The sequence below is a fragment of the Anoplopoma fimbria genome, chromosome 3 (assembly GCF_027596085.1).
Source record: "Anoplopoma fimbria isolate UVic2021 breed Golden Eagle Sablefish chromosome 3, Afim_UVic_2022, whole genome shotgun sequence".
NCBI classification, from domain to species: domain Eukaryota; kingdom Metazoa; phylum Chordata; class Actinopteri; order Perciformes; family Anoplopomatidae; genus Anoplopoma; species Anoplopoma fimbria.
The window spans coordinates 16,841,117-16,860,423 of NC_072451.1; the positions used below are offsets into that span (position 1 = coordinate 16,841,117).

General features: G+C 42.9%; 1 protein-coding gene across 5 annotated transcripts; it reads left to right on the plus strand.

The window, feature by feature from the left end:
- Nucleotides 1-1,171: 1,171 nt before the first annotated feature.
- gigyf2 (GRB10 interacting GYF protein 2) lies at nucleotides 1,172-18,249 on the plus strand. 5 transcript variants are annotated; one of them, XM_054596098.1, is made up of 29 exons: nucleotides 1,172-1,336; nucleotides 3,298-3,349; nucleotides 3,544-3,727; nucleotides 3,881-3,976; nucleotides 4,227-4,335; nucleotides 6,345-6,450; nucleotides 6,594-6,634; nucleotides 6,723-6,758; nucleotides 6,948-7,040; nucleotides 7,552-7,748; nucleotides 8,313-8,460; nucleotides 9,479-9,751; nucleotides 9,859-10,028; nucleotides 10,984-11,140; nucleotides 11,248-11,414; nucleotides 11,728-11,822; nucleotides 12,486-12,614; nucleotides 12,732-12,862; nucleotides 12,982-13,082; nucleotides 13,341-13,481; nucleotides 13,598-13,756; nucleotides 13,845-14,093; nucleotides 14,179-14,301; nucleotides 14,471-14,809; nucleotides 15,314-15,519; nucleotides 15,677-15,828; nucleotides 15,936-16,138; nucleotides 16,707-16,854; nucleotides 16,966-18,249. In XM_054596098.1, exons 1-29 carry the CDS (start codon nucleotides 1,174-1,176, stop codon nucleotides 17,031-17,033), a joined length of 4,236 nt encoding a protein of 1,411 aa, XP_054452073.1. In that variant the 5' UTR covers nucleotides 1,172-1,173; the 3' UTR covers nucleotides 17,034-18,249. The 5 variants fall into 5 exon arrangements, with proteins under 5 accessions (XP_054452073.1, XP_054452077.1, XP_054452075.1 ...); XM_054596102.1 differs by having other exon boundaries at nucleotides 15,936-16,132; nucleotides 16,704-16,854; XM_054596100.1 differs by having other exon boundaries at nucleotides 7,555-7,748.
- The last annotated feature ends 1,058 nt before the right edge of the window (nucleotides 18,250-19,307 follow it).

Consider the following 19,307-nt stretch of genomic DNA (forward strand, 5'->3'; position numbering starts at 1 on the left):
GTGATGTTTGCTGTGTACAAGGATAAATGCACATTAAAAGCCAGTAGTCAACGGCTGTTGCTAACATACTCCCACGGGCCTAGGTTTATTTATTTATAATTAGTTGTTTTTCTTCAAATGTTTCACTTCCCAAACCTTGTATTTCAAAGTAACCACGGACACAGTATCCAAACCAATATCAAGAAAGACCTGGAGTACCTTCATAGCAGTGTGGATTGACTGTTTTATTAACATTACATTAAGACCACCACCCACCATGTTAGCCAGCTGAACAACAGCTTGACTTGTTGAAGTGGGTAAATTTAACGTAGTTTAGTTGTTGTGAACAAAATGTTTGTACAACGGTCATAATCTACCTGCGTGAATCATTACATTCATTTGTTCTGTAGGTCCGCGTTGTAGAGTGAACGCTACAGCGCGGAATGCGGCCATTAGCTAGTTGGCACCACTACTGTTAAAGACTGCAAATTGAGAGTTTAGCAACATTTAAGGAGGCGTGTAAGCTTAAAGATAAATGTATTATACTGACACTCTATAAGTAACTAGACAATACTGTTATTTTTTCTAATAGACGGCTAGCCCATCACTATATTTAGCTGAGCTTCAGCTAACAAGCAGATGGCCCTGCTGTGACCATAGACGGGTTTCTAAGCAACGTCATGACAGAGACGCGCGCGCCACTAGGGGGCAGCAAGCAGCACTCTTCACGGTCCGGTTACCGTTTAACTCACACACATACGGATAACAAAAAGTGAAACGAATCCCTTCCCATATCTCGTTGCCAACATATTCTGAATCCATCTGCAGGTATATTTATTTTACCATAATAACTTCACACACGGAGGGAGAAGGTCAACGAGGTGACCACCCGGGCTGTGCACTCAAAGCCTGGCAGGTCCCACGTGTACACGAAGCCATACATCCTGCTTCAGACTGAGGCCTTCTGTCTCATTAACATGCCGACGAAGACATATATAAATGAGTGAATGTAACACATATGTAGACAGAAATGTAACAGCTATATGTATCTGTGCTCTGTTTAACTATCAACTTGTTTTTATTTATTTACGTATTTGTTTATTTATTCCTGCATGTATTGCTTCGTAAACCTCCATTTCGGCGCATATAACAGTGATAACTACAGTGGTGCTATCCCCTTCGTTGTCTGGGATTATGCACCAGTCAGCAGAGCTGTGCAGGCATACGGGTTTTATCAGCGGTCATGTGACCAACACTCAGCCATCTTGTCGAAAACGAAGAGAGTTAGAGAGAGAGAGAGAGAGAGAGAGAGCCACACAACTCGCATACAAACCTTGTGCTGTCAGAACAAGTCGAGGTAAGACAGCCAAAGTTTAATACACTAGCAGATAAAATGCGTACATTGAAGTGAAGTGTCATGTCAGCGAGTCAGTTTTGTGCCGAGCCGGGCTGATCTTAAACGACCATGTTGACTTGGCCTCGCAGCACCGGGCTCCCGTGGCTACGTGTGCTGGTCCTGGGCATGTGCAGTGCGGGACGTCTCGTCACCGATATCGTGTTGTGGAGCCAGGCTGCTAGAAGGCCGCGTGTAGCTAGTTAGCCAACCTGTTAGCATGCTAGCTACAAGTGTTGAGGATGGGGATTAAGTCATGTGTCAGGACGGTGCTACGTCTGCTACACAGCGTTACAGTACATGACTGTGCGTCCTCTTCTCTGGTGCCCGACCGACTGTACGTGTGACATGCTTACGTTAGCCACGGTGGCTTATAACGCTGCTAGCTAGTTCACGTTAGTTGGCCAACTGCAGGGAGCTAACGCGCTAGCATAACCACCGTTGGCTACCAGACATACACTGGTGGGGCAAGTGGCCCTTAAACTACGACTCTGCCTCCGCTGTGAACGTTGAGCCGTTAGGCCGGGTATGGGCTCGTGTCATGTGTTAAACGTTGGCCCAACGGTCCGTGTTGGCCGTTTATTTGACCGTTTAGCTTGCTGCGTTAGCCAATGTAATGTTGGTACCGTAACCGAGGAGGGGTTCCACCTAATCTTTTAAGAGTGATCGCCACTGCGCGAGGCGGCTGTTAACGTCAACTGGAATCAGTCACGTAACGCTAACTGATCATAACTGATCATAACTGCCCATAACTGACCAGTACCGTCGGAGTGACTGTCTGCTGAAGTAGCGTTAACGTAACACGTTGGAGGCAACAGTCTGGTCCACTATGTGAGCACAGTGGTCAGTCATGTCTGCAGCTCCTTAAGCCGTGTCCCCTTATTATTATTATTATTATTATTATTATTATTATTATCATTATTATCATTATCATTAGTATAATAAACATGGACGGCCGACACAAGGGAACAAATAAAAGTAGCTTTTAGTAGACATCGGCCAGTTGGCGAGCTTTCGCTTTTAAATAATGTCAAACAAGTCGTGGCATCATGTCGTCTTTTAACTTTATATTAACACTGGAAAAAATGTGCGAGTCATGCTTGAGAAACGGCCCAAATGCTGCTATCTCAATTGCTTTAACTACTACAACTAACACGTGGCTCATCCTGGCTTCCATATGGTCAGTGTCTGTCCACTGTCACAGCTTGTGCCTGATATCTGAGCAAGCCTCGCCATGTCATACATCCTTGCTTTCAAGCCTTAGTGAAAGGGAAAGTGTAAGCAGTGGTTAAATAAGCTCTTAAACCAACAGCTAATGTTGTTGGTATAACATGATGATTGTTTCTTGTTATATGCTGAAGCAAAGGCAACCCCCGTTGTCAATTACAGGTGTCTGGCATACCCTCTTTGCAAACTGGGAGACTTCCTAAAATAGCTTTAGCAGATTGAAATTGAACACTGCTTGTGTGCTAGTGGGATGGGCTATATATCCCGGGGAGTTGTAACACATTCAAGCAGGTGATGAAACTTCTTAAGTATTTTTCCAAATTCTGTCGAGCAGATTTATGCTCCGATGAATGAATTGTTAAATAAAACATTTACTTAAACTATTATGGTAAAACAACATAGGTTTCGTTATTATATTTTTGTAGATATGAATTGATTGCAAATGTGCTTGGGATGAAAACATGATTACATTTTAGTTATCCAAATTTTAAGATGTAGTATATTTATGATCAAAGCGCTCAACCCCTGGAATAAGACAGCACTGCAGTTAAATTGTTTGTCCATGCTGTGTATACTAATTACCCCGTAGTGACCTAATGTACATTTATTTTCTTGAATTCATTTTTCAACAGTAGAATGCACCATAACAATATATACTGAGTGGTACTAATCCTTTTCTCCCTTTTCATATTTTGTAGAACTTCAAGGAAGAATGGCCGAAACCCAGACACTTAACTTTGGACCAGAATGGTAAATGAACTGGCATTCATTTTATGATTAGTCACAGAGAATTGATTTGAAGGTTGTGAAACTGTTTTTTCTGTTGGGGCCCAGTGCAGCTTTTCCATAAATGTTCAGACATGTCAAGAGCCACCTCAGCTTTTCTGTTGTCCCCCCTTCCTCTGACCCTTCTGCTTTTTACTATGCCTTCTCTCTCTCTACAGGCTCCGTGCCTTGTCTGGAGGTGGTGGTGCCGGTGCCGGTGCCGGTGCTGGTGGAGGTGGAGGTGGAGGAGGTGGCTGCGGGGTCTCCTCTCCACCCCTCTCACCTGCATTGCCAAAGTATAAACTTGCAGACTATCGCTACGGGAGAGAAGAAATGTTAGCACTTTATGTAAAGGATAACAAGGTTTGTAGGCCCATAATGTCTTGAAGTCAACATGATTTGCATACCAATGGTGTTCCTGCCAAGATTAAATATACATCTTCCTTATTTTGTTGTGTTATAACATATTCTTTCAAACCCTTATGCATCTTAACAGTGAAGCCTATGATTGTTTAGATCCCTATAGACCTACACGATAAGGAGTTCCTGCCCATATTGCAAGAGGAGCCCTTGCCGCCTCTGGCACTCGTGTCTTTTACAGAGGAGGAACAGGTAGGAGCACTTGTATCATGTCCCTCTATCTTGGGGAGAAATTGTGCATTCAGAAACACTTCCTTCTGACTTATTGCCTAAGCTAAAATAAAGGTAACATTGCCTTTAGGCCAGTTTGCTTTTATAGTAATTACTTGGATTATGCAATACTCTTGGCAATACGTGTACCAAGTTCAACAGGTGCAAAGATGAAGGCTAAGAGCTTGCCTTTCCCCCCCCCCTTGCTCCCCTCCCCCGTTTGTGTTTTCAGAGAAATTTTTCCATGTCTGTAAACAGTTCAGCTGTACTTCGGCTGACAGGGCGAGGAGGCGGTCCGATAGTAGGGGCACCAAGAGGCCGAAGTACCTCAAGGGGTAGAGGTAAGACTTTCATCATGTTTCCCTTTTTCATTTCAAGGATAAGTAGCTGCGGGTAGCGTTTATGCTGTCAAGCACTATGGTGGAACTTTTTTTTTTTTCAAACAAGCTTTTATTTGAGCTACTTGGCTATTCTGTCTATGCAGTTTCTGAAGTCACAACAACTGCAAATAGTTGAGATGCCTTTGAAGAATCCCCCCAACTGAGAAAATGAATGTTATATTAGTGCTCTGAAGGTGTTTTTGCTTACTCTGCATACTGTTCCTCAGCAACTACTGATGCGTCTTAAACAATGAAAAACCTGTTTCAAATCAAACTGCTAGTAGCACGCTGTATTTTACAGTGCTTTTTAGACTGGGTTTAGAGAAGTACTGTTATCGGACGGCCCATGTTTTGTGTTTGGGCCACATGTAAAAAATGTATCTCTTGATTTTGTGGCATCTTTCCTGTTCTTAACCATGGTTGGTACGGACGAACCAAAGTTTGGACATGACGACAAAAGCCACTCAAAATTGCAAAGTGATAAATGGAAAATACCACTGATTGGTAAAACTTTAACATATAACTCTAAACTCTCAAGAGCTGAATCATGATAATGCAAAGTCTTTGTCATTTACTGGGGCTGTATCCGTATAAAAATATTTTGATCCTCGTCGGATTTGCATGTTCAATACATTCGACTATTCTTTCCGCCTTTTTTTTTAATCCAAACATTCTGGCAATCTAAATGTCCATTTGCTTTCGTTCCAGTGATGATTTCAGCCGCATTAACATTGTCAAATGAGGTCTGCCGTGGTTTCATGATTAACCGAGAAAAATAGTTTTACGCTTCTTGACGGGTGGGGTTCTCTCAGTCTGCCTGGGGGATTCAACTAGGAGGGTCAGAAATGGCCACTTCATGTGGGAGGATCCCATTATGGGACCTCTCCCTGCTGCTGGCTGGCCCCTCGCCGGGCGCAATTCCTCAGTGGCTGTGCATGACGACTAGCTCTAGGGCTTGGACAGGCCCAGGCTGAAGATGGCTTGTGGCTCCTGGGGTGAGGTATACAGTGCCCCTCACCCAGACCATGCCACTTCCTGGGGCCATGGACTATGTGTTCACTGCACCCTCTCTCCCTGCGGGGAGAAGTAGGGCCCTCTGCCCCCGGTGCCACTGTCTACCATGGCGGACTGTCCTTAGTGTGTATTTGTTGGGATCATGCTAACCTACCCACCTGTCTTGAAACACAGACCCCCGCCTCGTTTACCATCCTTTTGTGGGTGTGACTTTTTTTGCTGTGTCATCACCATTCATATCTATACAACACATGTTTTTGTAAGTAAATTAGGTCCTGTTCTTAGAGAGGGGCAGCAATAGGTAAAGTTCGCTGTACTGTTGAGCACTCAGGGCTTGATTCACAGCTCACATTCTCAGCTTTAGGTCCAGACAATTGGTAGAGTTCAAATTTAATCAGTAGCAGCAGCTCTTAACATCTTTTTTTTTAGGCTTTTATGTACTTTAAATTATTTTGACAGTGGTTTACAATATTGTTGTTTTGTCATCTGACAGACATTATGAGAATACTAATAATGTACAACAGCATACCACAGCCTAACTGCTATATCACTGTTAGAGGATATTGTCCATGAATAATTAAGATGACAAATGAATCAAAAACCACAAGTGTGGGTTTATGGTACATCCTCAGATTTAAAAAAAAAAGGAAGGGTGTACAGCAACGATTGTACAGATTTTGTGAAAAAGTTGATGGCTGTTCAGTTATCTATGTGTATGTTTGGTAAAGTGTATTCACGTATAACTAATAGCTGTTAAGGGTGGTTATAGACTTTCTGATCATCTTTTGTGGAAAACATCAAATGTTCTATACAACCCTCTGCTGATGTTTGATCTTTGATTGCAATTTCAAATGTCCTACCAAAGGCTAGTTCACGCTTAGCAGGAGCACACAGTCAATGGTAACCTTAACCTCTTCAGGTCATATTAAGTCATGACAATCTGTGATTGTTTTCAGGCCGGGGAAGAGGAGACGGAGGATTTTACCAAAGAAGTTTTGATGATGTGGAAGGTTTTGGTCGTGGAGCGAGGGAGATGCATCGTTCCCAAAGCTGGGAAGAAAGGTATTTGTGGTGTAGTGTGGTAAAAATCTGCCCTTGTTTTGAACATGTATAGATGTTCAATTTTCTTTTCTTTTTTTCAAGTCAAAAATGAAATGCAACATGTAATACCTTTACATAATGTGTATTATTTTTTTTCTCACCAGGGGAGAGAGAAGGTTTGAAAAGCCAGGTCGAAAAGACCCAGGTTGGTGTTAAATTTTGTAGCTCAAATAATCAATACATGGCAAATGGCAAATGCACTGGCTTATCTACTTGTTGTTCTGTCACCCTAGTAGAAGTTGCCCCAGGACACTTTCCGATGAATCACAGTAAGTGTACCTTCGTAGTTTAATAATTGACCACTGAATCCAAATATTTTTTAGTTGGCATTAGTGACACATTTAATGACAGTTACTTTTTAAACTGATTGGTTAAGTTAGTTTGATAATCTAGCTTTAAATGTAAACCATCAATATAATGATGGCTTCACCTTTTAACAATCCCACTACTCTTTGCAGTCCGAGGCAACTATGAGGATGGTGTAACAGGCCTACCGAGGAAGCACGATTTCACGCGTTCAGAGAGTGAGAACTGGCGTTCTGCTCAGAATGGTGAGGATGATGAGGGAGGCTGGCGCCTGGCTGGGTCTCGATGGGACAGTGAACGCTGGTGCCCCCCGAGCCCAGGCGGGCACAGCACTGACCACATTAACAATACGTCTATCTATGATACATGTATTTGTGGTTTACTGCTGTGTTTGTTGTATGGGTTGTTTCAGAATAAGCTAGAGGAAAATTAATTGTTACCATACAACCCGCTTAAACTAAGGGGTTCTCCACAGCTTCACTAGTTCTTTCTGAATAGTGACTGGGTTGTCAGCTTTGCTTTCAAAATGAAATGATGTACACAGGTACCAATTAAGGGCTCATGTTTTACTAGGGAAGGAAAATTCAACGGTCTGCACATCTTAATGCACATGCTCAAAATCATACCGTTACCATGTGTTATTCCATGTGGATGCAGTACTGGTGGCCAAAACATTTTATTGAAGCTTAGGTAGGTCGTTAGATGAAGATTGGTTGTTGTGATGTAAAATATTTACCTCAGATGGGCCTCGGTCAGCAGGGTGGCGGGAACTCCAAGACCAGCGTCGTCGTTTCCCATTCGATGCAAGAGAAGACGAGCGTGGCTACAGGAGACCACGGTCAGGAAGCGGCAGCTTGGATGACGAGAGGGACAGCCTGCCAGAGTGGTGTCTGGAGGATGCAGACGAGGAGGCCGGCACTTTTGACTCATCGGGGGCCTTTCTCTCACTTAAGGTTAGAGGAAAGTTTTGGTTAAATCAATGAATCAAATTTAGCATTGATTAGCATGTATTTCTGTGGATCTAAGGAAGTGAAGTGATGAGTGCAAGCTCTTAATATCTTTGGGACATAATTATTAGGAGTGCGTTATATACTCACTGTGTTGTGTATTGAAGGGGGGCCCTTTTAATTGTTAACTAGGCATGCTGGGTACAGCTCGCTCACTATAATAATATAAGCTGTACAGCTCACTCTCTGTCGATGTTGGTGTGAGGTTTCGCACCCAAATTAATACTCTAGCATTGCTAGAGGATGCAACTATGTCATGGCAGGGAATTTAATCAGGACCCAAGGAAGCGCAGTGTTGATTGTCAAGATAGGTGCAAGCTACAATACGAGCCCAAGCATCGGCCCGTTCCAAACAGGCAATTGTTAAATGGGCACTGAACTAAGTTTAAATAAGCGGCTCGACCTCTCTAGGTATTATCGAGCAGCTCACTTTGACACTATTAGCATCACATACATCTATTCGTCTCAGTGGCACAGTGAGTGGTATTGTGGTTTTTGTTGTGTTTGCAGAAAGCCTCCAAGGAGCCAATCCTGGAGGAGGGAGAGCTGGACTTCAAACCCTTGGAAGAGTGTGAAGAGGGTCTGGAGGAAGACAACTGTCAGTCCAGACAGATCAAAGAAATGGAAGCAGAGGCCAAGAGAGAGGCCGAACGAAAAGGTCAGATATTTTCAGTGCGGATTTCTTTTTTTAACACATTATTTGTTTTTGGTTTTTTTATGTTGTAGGACAAGCATAGATAAGTAAAATGAACGTAGTGCAATCTGAATTCTACTTTCATATGAACTTTGTCTTGAATTATTTCTACCTTGTTTGTTGGAATTATCCTTAGCCTCTTTCTACATTGTGGTTAGAATTTCAGTTCAGCTACAAAAAAGAATCCTTGGTTTAAATCACAGTACAACAGAACATTTTCTCTCGCTTTACTTTTGAAACATTAAACTGATCAAAATAAAATGCATACTTGCAGCACATGCATGAGCGTGCAAGAGGACTTTAGGACTTGCACATTGATCTGAATCTTGAAAGTTCTAGTCATTTGTCATACCGGTGTGTTTTCTGGAATGTTTTACTTTGATACAATACATGGAAAAATATATATTTTTTATATTTATAAAGCGCAGCTAGTACATGTATATCGATACTCTAGAAAATGGTTATTGAAACCCCTTTTTCAAATATTCACTATCGATATGTATCAGAAAATCAATACAAATCTGCTTGTAAGGAGTAATCGCAAATTGCTTTTTGTTAAATGGCCCGTTCTGTCTACAGCTGAATGGTTTTCTGTTATTGGTCTATGCCAATTTGTTACCTTGACACCAGAATCTAGCCCAAATTATCTTTTAGAAACGATACAGTAACTGTAACATCTCAGTTATTACTGAAATAACATTCACAAGCCAGTCTTTGTTGTTTAGGACACAACATAGACACAATCGATTGCTCGGCAGGTGGTGGCCTCTTTGTCCACCAACCGCCATGATAAAATAAGAATTTACCATCAGCAATTTCAAAGCAATCAAAGCCACTTGATGTGAGCGTGAACAAAGAAAAGGAAAATGGTTCTCATGGTCATTGTCAATTACTCAACATCAACCATCATGAAAACTGTTTCTTTTTTAAAAATCGATATTTGGTTATATGTATTTACTATTTTATTTTATTTTGTTTTTAGAGTTCTCGAGAGCATCAGAGGAGGCCTTACCTGTGGCTCCACCTCTTGCTCCCCCTGTCTCAGAGTCCCAGGTTTCTGCCCACTCTCTGTCACTGAGCCAGCCCAACAGAACAGAACAGTCCGACAGGCCAGTTGAGCGGCAGCCCCCCACGGAGCTCCCACCAGAGCCCCGCAAAGTCCCCATGCACGTCCCCATGTCTAACAGCATGCTCGAGTCCCTACCCATGAACCACATGAACCACATGAACCACATGAACCACACAACCCTTGCAGGTGGGATTTCAGTCCTCAATTTCACTGTAAATATGACTTTTTTTTGCCAGTTGGTTTTACAGGCAAACCTCTTAATATCTGCGTTTTCCTAATGCTGTTCTATGCAGAAGTATCTGCTCCATCGCCCAGCGTCCAGCTACCGCAAAAGCCTATGGAGGTTCCTGTGGCAATGAACAATCCTTTGCCCTTCCCTTCAAGTATGATGGCACCTATTGGCAGGCCCACTGCTGTGCCACATGACACGGATGAAGATGAAGGACTGAAACACTTTGAGCAGGTAAGGTAGTAGAGTTCTTACTTGAAACTCTGTCATAAGATAGGAGGGCTATCCTCTATTCCAGTCATAACAAAACTCTGACTGATTTCAAGGATCTCTTAAAATCTTGTACCGTATTTTCCGCACTATAAGGCGCACTTAAAAGCCTTTCATTTTCTCAAAAAACGACAGTGCGCTTTATAATCCGGAGCGCCTTATATATGGATTAATTCTGGTTGTGCTTACTGACCTCGAAGCGATTTTGTGTGGTACACGGCGCTCTGTCAAAATGTTTTAGTACGACTTTGGTAAACTACAAAGCCGCACCGCTTGCAGCATTACGGCTACCGTAGTCAGGAGCGTCGGAGTAATACATACTGTGCTTCACCATAATATTACAGTGTGTGTGTATAAGGACCCAACATGGCTCCTGTCAAGAGACACGCTTACGACGCGGACTTCAAACTCAAGGCTATCAGTCACGCAGTAGAACATGGGAATAGAGCAGCTGCGAGAGAATTCAACATTAATGAATCAATGGTACGGAAGTGGAGGAAGTTTGACTGACTGACTGTTTTGTTTCGCTTAATGCGCCTTATAGTCCGGTGCGCCTTATATATGAAAAAAGATCGAAAATAGACCATTCATTGACAGTGCGCCTTATAATCCAGTGCGCCCTATAGTGCGGAAAATACGGTACTAAAAAGGAACGCTTATTTTGTGAATATATTTTAACCGAGATGTAAAAAAAAAAAAAAAAAAAAAAAACTTAAAATAACCCTTGGATTGATAGTTCATTTCCCATAAAAGACCATAAAACATCGTACAATTTCTCTAACCCCAGCAACCAATTAGTTGACTAATTGACTAAGAGGAAGCAGGAAGCGTTTAGGTCTTATCGATTTTAAACAGGGTTATGAATAATGCAATATCTTTCTAAAATTCTATCTGTGTCTTGGTTCCCACTTTTCCCCAGGAGGCAGAAAAGATGGTAGCATACCTACAGGATAGTGTGGTGGATGATGACAGACTTACAGCAAAGACTTCAGAGAAGCCCAAACCTGCAGGCCTGGCACTCACCCATGAGGCTGCTCTCAAGTGGTTCTACAAAGACCCACAAGGGGAGATCCAGGGTGAGATGAAAAGAGGTTTTGTGTGCTCAAAATGTGACTTGAATGCTGTTTTTCTACATTTATGTTCAAAACTGCTCCCCTAAATCTGCTTTCTTGTCGTGCTCTAGGTCCATTCAGTAACCAGGAGATGGCTGAGTGGTTCCAGGCTGGTTACTTCACAATGTCTCTCTTAGTCAAAAGAGGCTGCGACGAAGTATTTCAAGCGCTTGGAGAGATCATGAAGATATGGGGGAGGGTACCGTTCACCCCAGGCCCTGCACCACCACCTCTACAGGTAGGCGTTTACTAAATGTGGGCTGTTTTATTCCTCATGTACAAAGTTTTGCTTTATAATCTGCACTAGTTGCCAGTACTAGCCATGACCTGCAGGTGGCGGGGTATTCCACTCTTTTTACTCGTATTTATTACATTTTTTTAAGACCCTTCTTCTCGCTGACTATGTCCTTCTCTTGTCTCTTTAAAGCAAAAAACTAAAGTGTCTCAGCCATTTTTACAAATGCAATTAAAATTGTTTGTTTGTTTGTAGCATGTACCTTTTTTGCTTGTTGGACTATGATTGATTCTGACTTTCTTCTTATGTAATGCAGGGGGATGGTGATCAAGAGAGGTTGAAAAGGCAGCAAGAGCTCACTGCTCTCAACCTTTACCAGCTACAGCAGCTCCAATATCAATACCTCCTCAGGTACACCAGTCTCAGATATGCCATTTTTTTATGCAGTTGATGCATGATTGTTTGTGTCATAATGAAAATATCTAAATATACTCATTTACAAACTGCCGTACTTCCTGGACTTATTGAAGAAATACCTTTTTAAAAGAGTTAAAGTATGCCTCACCACGTAATGGATTTCTAAAACCTGTACATCCAACATTTAATCACATTAATGCATATCGTTATCTAGAAACCATCTTGCATTGGCATCAACCTAGTAGCAACGCCAAATCGGTCCAGGGGCTCCTTACACGCTTACTTGCAGCACTTTTGCTCAAACCACACCAATCTCTGCACTCGACCTCCATTTTAATGCCAACTACACACCTGTCACGTATCATGACAGCATTCTTGCATGGTTACAACGCTATCACGGTGACTAATCAGTTCACAGACATGGCAGTGGTTTAGATTACATGACAAGTAATCTAAACCACTGTTATGGTTGTACCTGCTATAGTAGGTGTTTTCTAGGACCACATTTTGCCATAATGACATACACACGGACTCTAAAGTTGAAAACAATACCAAAGTCACTGTGGCAGCGTACATAATTCATCCACTGATAATCATTCAAACGCTAACTCCTGTTTGTCTCTCATTTCTCATATCCATTTGTCTTCCACTGTTCAGGCAGCAGTATGCTCAGGCCCTGGCCCAGCAGAAAGCTGCAGCTCTTAGCTCAGCTCCTATTCAACAGCAGCAGCAACACCAACAGCAGATCAACTTGCTTCTACAGCAATACCAGGCTCTCAAGCTAAGGTTGATATCCTACTTCTAAATACATCTGTACCCGCGCTTCAGTGTTTAGAAATCTTACTGAGCTTTGACATGAAGAGTATTGCATATATTAATGTGTATTTTCTTGTTATTTTGTAGAGCATCTGATAGCCTCCTACCTCCTGTTACCCGGTCCCTGTCTGTACCAGACTCTGGTTCTGTGTGGGAAATGCAGAACCCGTCCTCTCAGGCTTCCTGCACACCAAACGTACAACAAGCTGCTCCAAACAGTGAGGTCTACTTTAAATGTTCTGCAGTGTTTGTTTCTTTGTGAGTCACATGAGAGGAACAGAAAAGGTCTGTCATGTCATAGCAGATCTAATGCATCATTTTATATCACACTCAACAGCGTGGGAAAGCAGCAGCGTGTGGGATTTACCTATAGACTCCATGGCACAGGCTCCAACCATCGAGCAGATGCAACAGATAGAGAAGTCAAAGTCTGCAAAGGTAAACTGTATTTCTGCTCACTTTTCTAAAGCCAAGATCTCTTATAGTCTTGAATACAGCAGCATCTTATGTTTGAGTGTTTTTCAAAGCCTTAAAATGTTGTTTCTTGATTTGTAAGATGAAATAGATTGCATTAAAATAGTTATATGGCTGATATATCTATGATTTTAAGATATTGGGACTAGCCAGAAATGTGCTCACGTCGCATATCTGCAGTTAATATCATGGGTGGATTTTTTTAATTTTCTCATCTGACAGGTGGAGTTGGAGAGGCGTGAGGCAGAAATGAGAGCCAAAAGGGAGGAAGAGGAGAGGAAACGCCTGGAGGAGGCCTTGAGGGCTCGACAGGAGGAGGAACGAAAACGCCTGGAAGAAGAGGATCTGGCACGGCAAAAACAGGTTGAGTATTCAAAAGATAATGATCTGAGGCACCCAAAGCCTTTGAGCTACTGTTTTATTGGTAGCCACATTTCTCTGATGCCCTTGAGAACTGACCCAGTGTTGTGGATTTCTAGGAGGAAGCATTAAGAAGGCAGCAAGAGCTAGAAGAGGCACAGCGCAGACAAAAGGAGGAAGAGGAGAGAATGGCACAAGAGGAAGCTCTCCGTCGATTAGAGGAGAGGCGGAGGGAAGAGGAAGAGAGAAATAAACGGGAAGAGTTCCTTCGCAAACAGGTAAGCTAATGAAATGTCACCTACTTCCTACCTCCTATCTGGATTTGTGAAATGTCTCCCTAAAGTGCAATGTTTTCTACCTCACCAGGAAGAGGAGCGCAGGAAGCAAGAAGAACTTGAAGCATTGAGGAGGCGAGAGGAGGAGAAGCGAGCAGAGGAGGAGGCAGCAGCTGCTGCAGCGGCAGCTGCTCTGGCCCAACAACTGGAGGAGCAGAAGAGGAGAGAGCAGGAGGTCCAAAGGCAGCAGGAGCTACAGAGACAGAGGCAGCAGCAACAAGAGGCCCTCAGGAGACTTCAACAACAGCAGCAGCAGCAGCAGCAGCTCGCACAAATGAAGGTAAGAGCACAGAGGATTAGCCAGCAAAAATAGGTAGTAGGTAGTAGGTATTTAAAGTTGATAAAACACCTTTCCTGCTCTTTAGCTACCATCCTCTTCAAAGTGGGGCCAGCAGTCGGTCAACTCTATAAACCAGACCCAGAGCGCCCTGTCAATGGCTGAGATCCAGAAACTGGAAGAGGAGAGAGAACGACAGACCCGGGAGGAGGTAAAGGCAGCGAGCAGCCAGGTTTTGTTTGGTTGCTCCATCACCAGCAATGTTTTGGTTCCTCTCTTGAGTTAAAAGAAATGCTTTTTGACAAATTCTTGTGATTCAGCCAGTTATAGTTTTTTTGCAAATTTATTCATGTCCTCCGTTTTCTTTCTCAACCCCACAGCAGCGACGTCAGCAGCAAGAGCTCCTGAAACTACAGCAGCAGCAGGCCTTACAACTGGCTCAGCAGCCTCAGGCCAAGCTGTCCGGTTGGGGAAGTGTGGCCAAACAGCCAGCTGCTACCAAATCTTTGCTGGAGATTCAAAGGGAAGAAGCCCAGCAGATGAAACAACGGAAGGAGCAACAGCAGCAGCAGCAGCAGCAGCAGCAGCAGCAGCAGCAACAACAACAACAACAACAACAGCAGCCACAACAGCAGCTGCAGCCGCAGCCGCAGCCACAGCCACAACAGCAGCAACCGCACTCCATTGTTACCCAACAGACCCGCACTCAAAACAGGACTGTACGTGACCTACATGATATTTTGTCTTATTGGCTAAATGAAAATAAGAGCTATGTAGAGCTGCAGAGTTGGGCAGGAATTTCTATTGGCTTCAGCAGCATTTTGACATTAGAAATTCTAATTGAATGTCCAAAATATTACTCGATAAGGTTTTTATTTCATTTGAATATGAAAAGTTGCTCAAAGATGATAGAATAGTTCAATAATACTTCCAAAATGTCATCAAGGCCGTATTGTTAATTCTAATAGCCTCAGGTGGTTGTTTGCGAAAGAAGGAAGGAATGCTGAAATTATCATTAGATCAATCAATTAGTTGACCAGGATGAAATTACATTTCCTTGAGTTTGGGGGTATTGTGATGGGCATTATCTGACGCTTTATAGACCAAACAACGGATTAGTCAAGAAAGTAATGGGCAGATTAATCAGTAATGAAACACATTGTGACTTGCGACCCAAGGATCAAGGATGTAATGTCAGTAACCGTATCTCACTCTTGTCACAGACGTCGTCTCTGAGTAACTCGGTGTGGGGGTCTGTGAACACCAGCGTGTGCGCTAATTGGGGCTCCGACTCCAGCAGTATCTGGGGCGACACCCACAACTCTAACATGGGCTTCTGGGATGAGGCGGTGAAAGAAGCTGTTCAGCAACCTCCTCCAACAAAGAAAAGCAGCACGCAGAAGAACAACAAAGGCAATGCCAACCTCAGGTATTTCTTAAGCATGCCAAAATAGAAAGCGCTTAGTCACAGCCCTCCTGATGAAGCATGACTTATCATCTGAAGGATATGAGTAATGCACAGATCTTAATGACTTCTTTCCGTCTTCCTCCTGTGTTTTTATTTGTGCATTTTGTACATGTAAAAGTAACTCTGTGAGTGGGCGGGCCAATAAGAAAGCAGAAGAGGAGGAAAAACTGCTAAAGTTGTTTCAAGGGGTCAATAAGAGCCAGCAGGACACCTTCATGCAATGGTGTGAGCAAACTCTGCACACCCTCAACACGGCCAACAATCTGGATGGTGAGACTTTTTCAAAATATGATCTGCAAAAGCACTCCACCTACAGCTATTGATTAACATTTCAGGAAGCCGAACTCACAAATATCCTCCATCTGTCTCCCTGCCAGTTCCAACGTTCGCATCCTTCCTGAAAGAAGTGGACTCTCCATACGAGGTGCACGACTATGTCCGGGCCTATCTGGGGGACACTCCCGAGGCCAAGGACTTTGCCAAGCAGTTCCTGGAACGTCGTGCCAAACAGAACGCTAACCAACAGAAACCGGCACCGCAGAACCAACAGCAGACCCTCAAGCAGCAGCAGCAGCAGCAGGTGAGCGAGACTCAAGTGGTTCCAGTGAGTTAAAGGCTCAGCATGAGGTACCATACGCTTTGGCCCCATTTTTGCGAGAGACCTCTGTCCTTCTCATTCCCCCAAAATACTCTGCGCTTCACATTTGTGGTGTGACTCTCTTGCATCACCCAGTGTTTCACTCAAGATTTTGGGAGAGTCTGGTGGATGGACCTCGTACCCTCTAGGGGTGGTTCTTGAGTATTTTCAATTTTTATCACATTTGCATTTATTTAAACAAATATAAACAGTTTCCTCATAGCTTTGAATAATCGGGAACCAAGCTCAGTCGTGCAGTTTCAAAACAACTAAACCGTGAAACATTAGTGGTTTTGTTTTCTCTCTTCTCCACATTTTAATTGGTAATGAAGTCATCATTTTCTGAGACCACATTAATTCAATTCAATTCAATTCAGTTTATTTTGTATAGCCCAGAATCACAAATTACAAATTTGCCTCAGAGGGCTTTACAATCTGTGCACATGCGACATCCTCTGTCCTTCCCTCAAGTCAAGTAGTAACATTTTCATGTTGCTGGTGTTCTGTACAGGATTCTGTATGGGGTGGAACAGGATCTTCATCACTCTATCAGTCCAACCACACTAGTGGCCAGCAGCAGCAGCAGCGCTTTGAGACGGTCACCTCAGGGAAGAAGAAAAAGAAGCAGAAGATGGTCCGCGCAGACCCCAGCCTTCTAGGTGAGAGCGAACACCCATCTACTGAATCTGAAAAATTCTGTAACGATGTGTCACTGCCTTTTTTAAATCACATCTGCTAATTGGATATTTATTTTATTCATTTTTTTTCAGGTTTCTCTGTGAATGCGTCATCTGAGAGATTGAATATGGGAGAGATTGAGACTTTGGAGGACTTTTAAGGGACTGTGGCCAAGCAACACCACTGACTGTATCCGATTTGAACAGCAGCTGTTTTACCTGAACCCCCCCTGTGGCGGCCCCCCAAACTGCTTCCACAACTTTCGACTTTATTTTCAGTTCCACATTTATCAGACATACTCTGGTAATCTCTCATAAATTTCTAAATTAGGAACAAACTGTGATCTCTGAGGCAGGGTGTGTTTTCTTTTTGCTTACGGACCTTTATTCTGATGAAGACCCTCAGGAGAAGTGGACTGGAGCAAACTGGCCAGTGAAACATCCGACCAGCCAATAGAGAGCAATCACCAAATTAACTCAAGTTTCTGGAGAGGTCTGCAGAGGTGTCGATGTCTGCTGGGCATCAGCTGCTTGGCCATGACTCGTGTCCTGAAATTCAGTGACAACAAATCATTCAAATTTGGCCCTCTATTCTATGGGATGTTTTAAGTGTGGATATACGGGTGGGGTGGTTGGAGTATTATGGGAAAAGGTTAGAGATTATATCCATTGTTTTTGTTTTATTTATTGAAAGTTTTCCCCCAATGCTATGTTCACACTACGAGCAACCAAAACGGCTACAATGTGGTCGAGTCTTTTAAGTTTTCTCAGGTGCTTGTTGACGTAGTTATGTCCTTAAACAGCACTGGGAACTGGCTAATGGCATTTATTGTTGTCGTTGGAACAGAACAGGGTGAAACAAAACCATATGATTGGTTGACGCTTAACCAAGTCATCGGAGCGCCAAAAAAATGTTCAGACCAACTCCCCCTTGATACGTAGTGTGTCGGGCATCAGTTTGTAGCTTCATGTCACCGGCTTCCGTTGAAAATGGTAGAATGTTGCTGTGATGCTCGTAGTGTGAACGCAGCAATACACTTAAACCCCCCCATTCCTCTTCCGTTTACTGCTGGGTGTTCATGGATAATGGCGGCAAAGTAGAGCCCAAGGATTCGTGGCCACTTATGTCCTGTTTTAAGGACATATCAAAAGTTCCAAGTAGTTATCTATTTCTTGTAAAATATTAGGCTGTTTAAAGAATAAACTTTCAATTCTGCATCTGTATTATAATATATGAAAATGATCTGATGGAGTCATACTTTTTTTATTGCAGTATGAAATAATAAAACAGTCTGGTGTGTCGGCTGTTCACACCTGTGTCTGAACTATTAAGACAAACTACAAATATGCATACGTCATTTGATTCACAAGCATTCACCCAGTCACACTACGATAAATCACTTTTCACAGGAATCCTGTTGAGCTGGCATTGATCATTTATATTGACTGATGCCAGGTGTTAAAGAGTACATGTGTGAAGCCAGGTAACAGCATTCATAGTTTTAATGAGTGAAACAACATTTTCAATTCATTACTGAATGGGAAAATGAGTAACCGTATCAAATTCCTTTTCCCATTGATCTGATTCAGTTATTTCAATTTTTCAGATGCAATGCATTTTAATGCAACTTTTAGAGGAAGTAAAAGGGCATCCTCTCCATTGTTGTCCGTATTTGACGTCGGATTAGTCATGGTTTTTAATAGAGAGGAAATGAAACCCACTGATCCCTTTGAATGATAGGCAGCATATTTTCTAAGCATGCAAACACTTGCTGAAGCTGACACTTTAAAAAAAAGAAGCTGCGCTGGTGTTTTCACGTTGTGTGTCTTGGAAACACCCACTGTAGCACAAACTAAGTCTGTGGGCAGATCCCATCATCATGGTAGCAATATGCCAACCTCTTATTTTTAAGGCCAATTGCTCTGACACTCTAGACTTGAAACTCAGCTCATCAAAATATGTAAAATTAAGTACATTAAGCACTGTACTGATGTATACATTTGGTGTACTATCTATCACTCTAGCTATATAAACTACTTTGATTTGAAAGCTATAGTTACATAATGTTGTGTTAATGAGTTTTGTTATGGGAGTTGATTTTAGATCGCAATATGTCCTCAACCAAGGCCATCTTTTGATTTTTAACATTAATTACTTTGCTGTCAAATATTTTCTTGAAGAGTAAAGCTGTAAAATGTAAGTAGTAGGAGACCTTTTGTGATGTGACCTGGCCAAGGTCAGCGGCTACCGAATGTTTACCCCTCAACCTCAAACTATGTGGCCGGAGGAGTTTGGAGTGGGTGGGCCCTTCGATGATGTGCTCACAAAGTCCACACTGTCCAGACAGTCCTGTGCACACCTAGTCCCACCCCTTCTCTCACCCCTCAGTTGCCTACCTCTCCCCCTTCAGCGCTCCCCTGTACTCTTCTCCTGC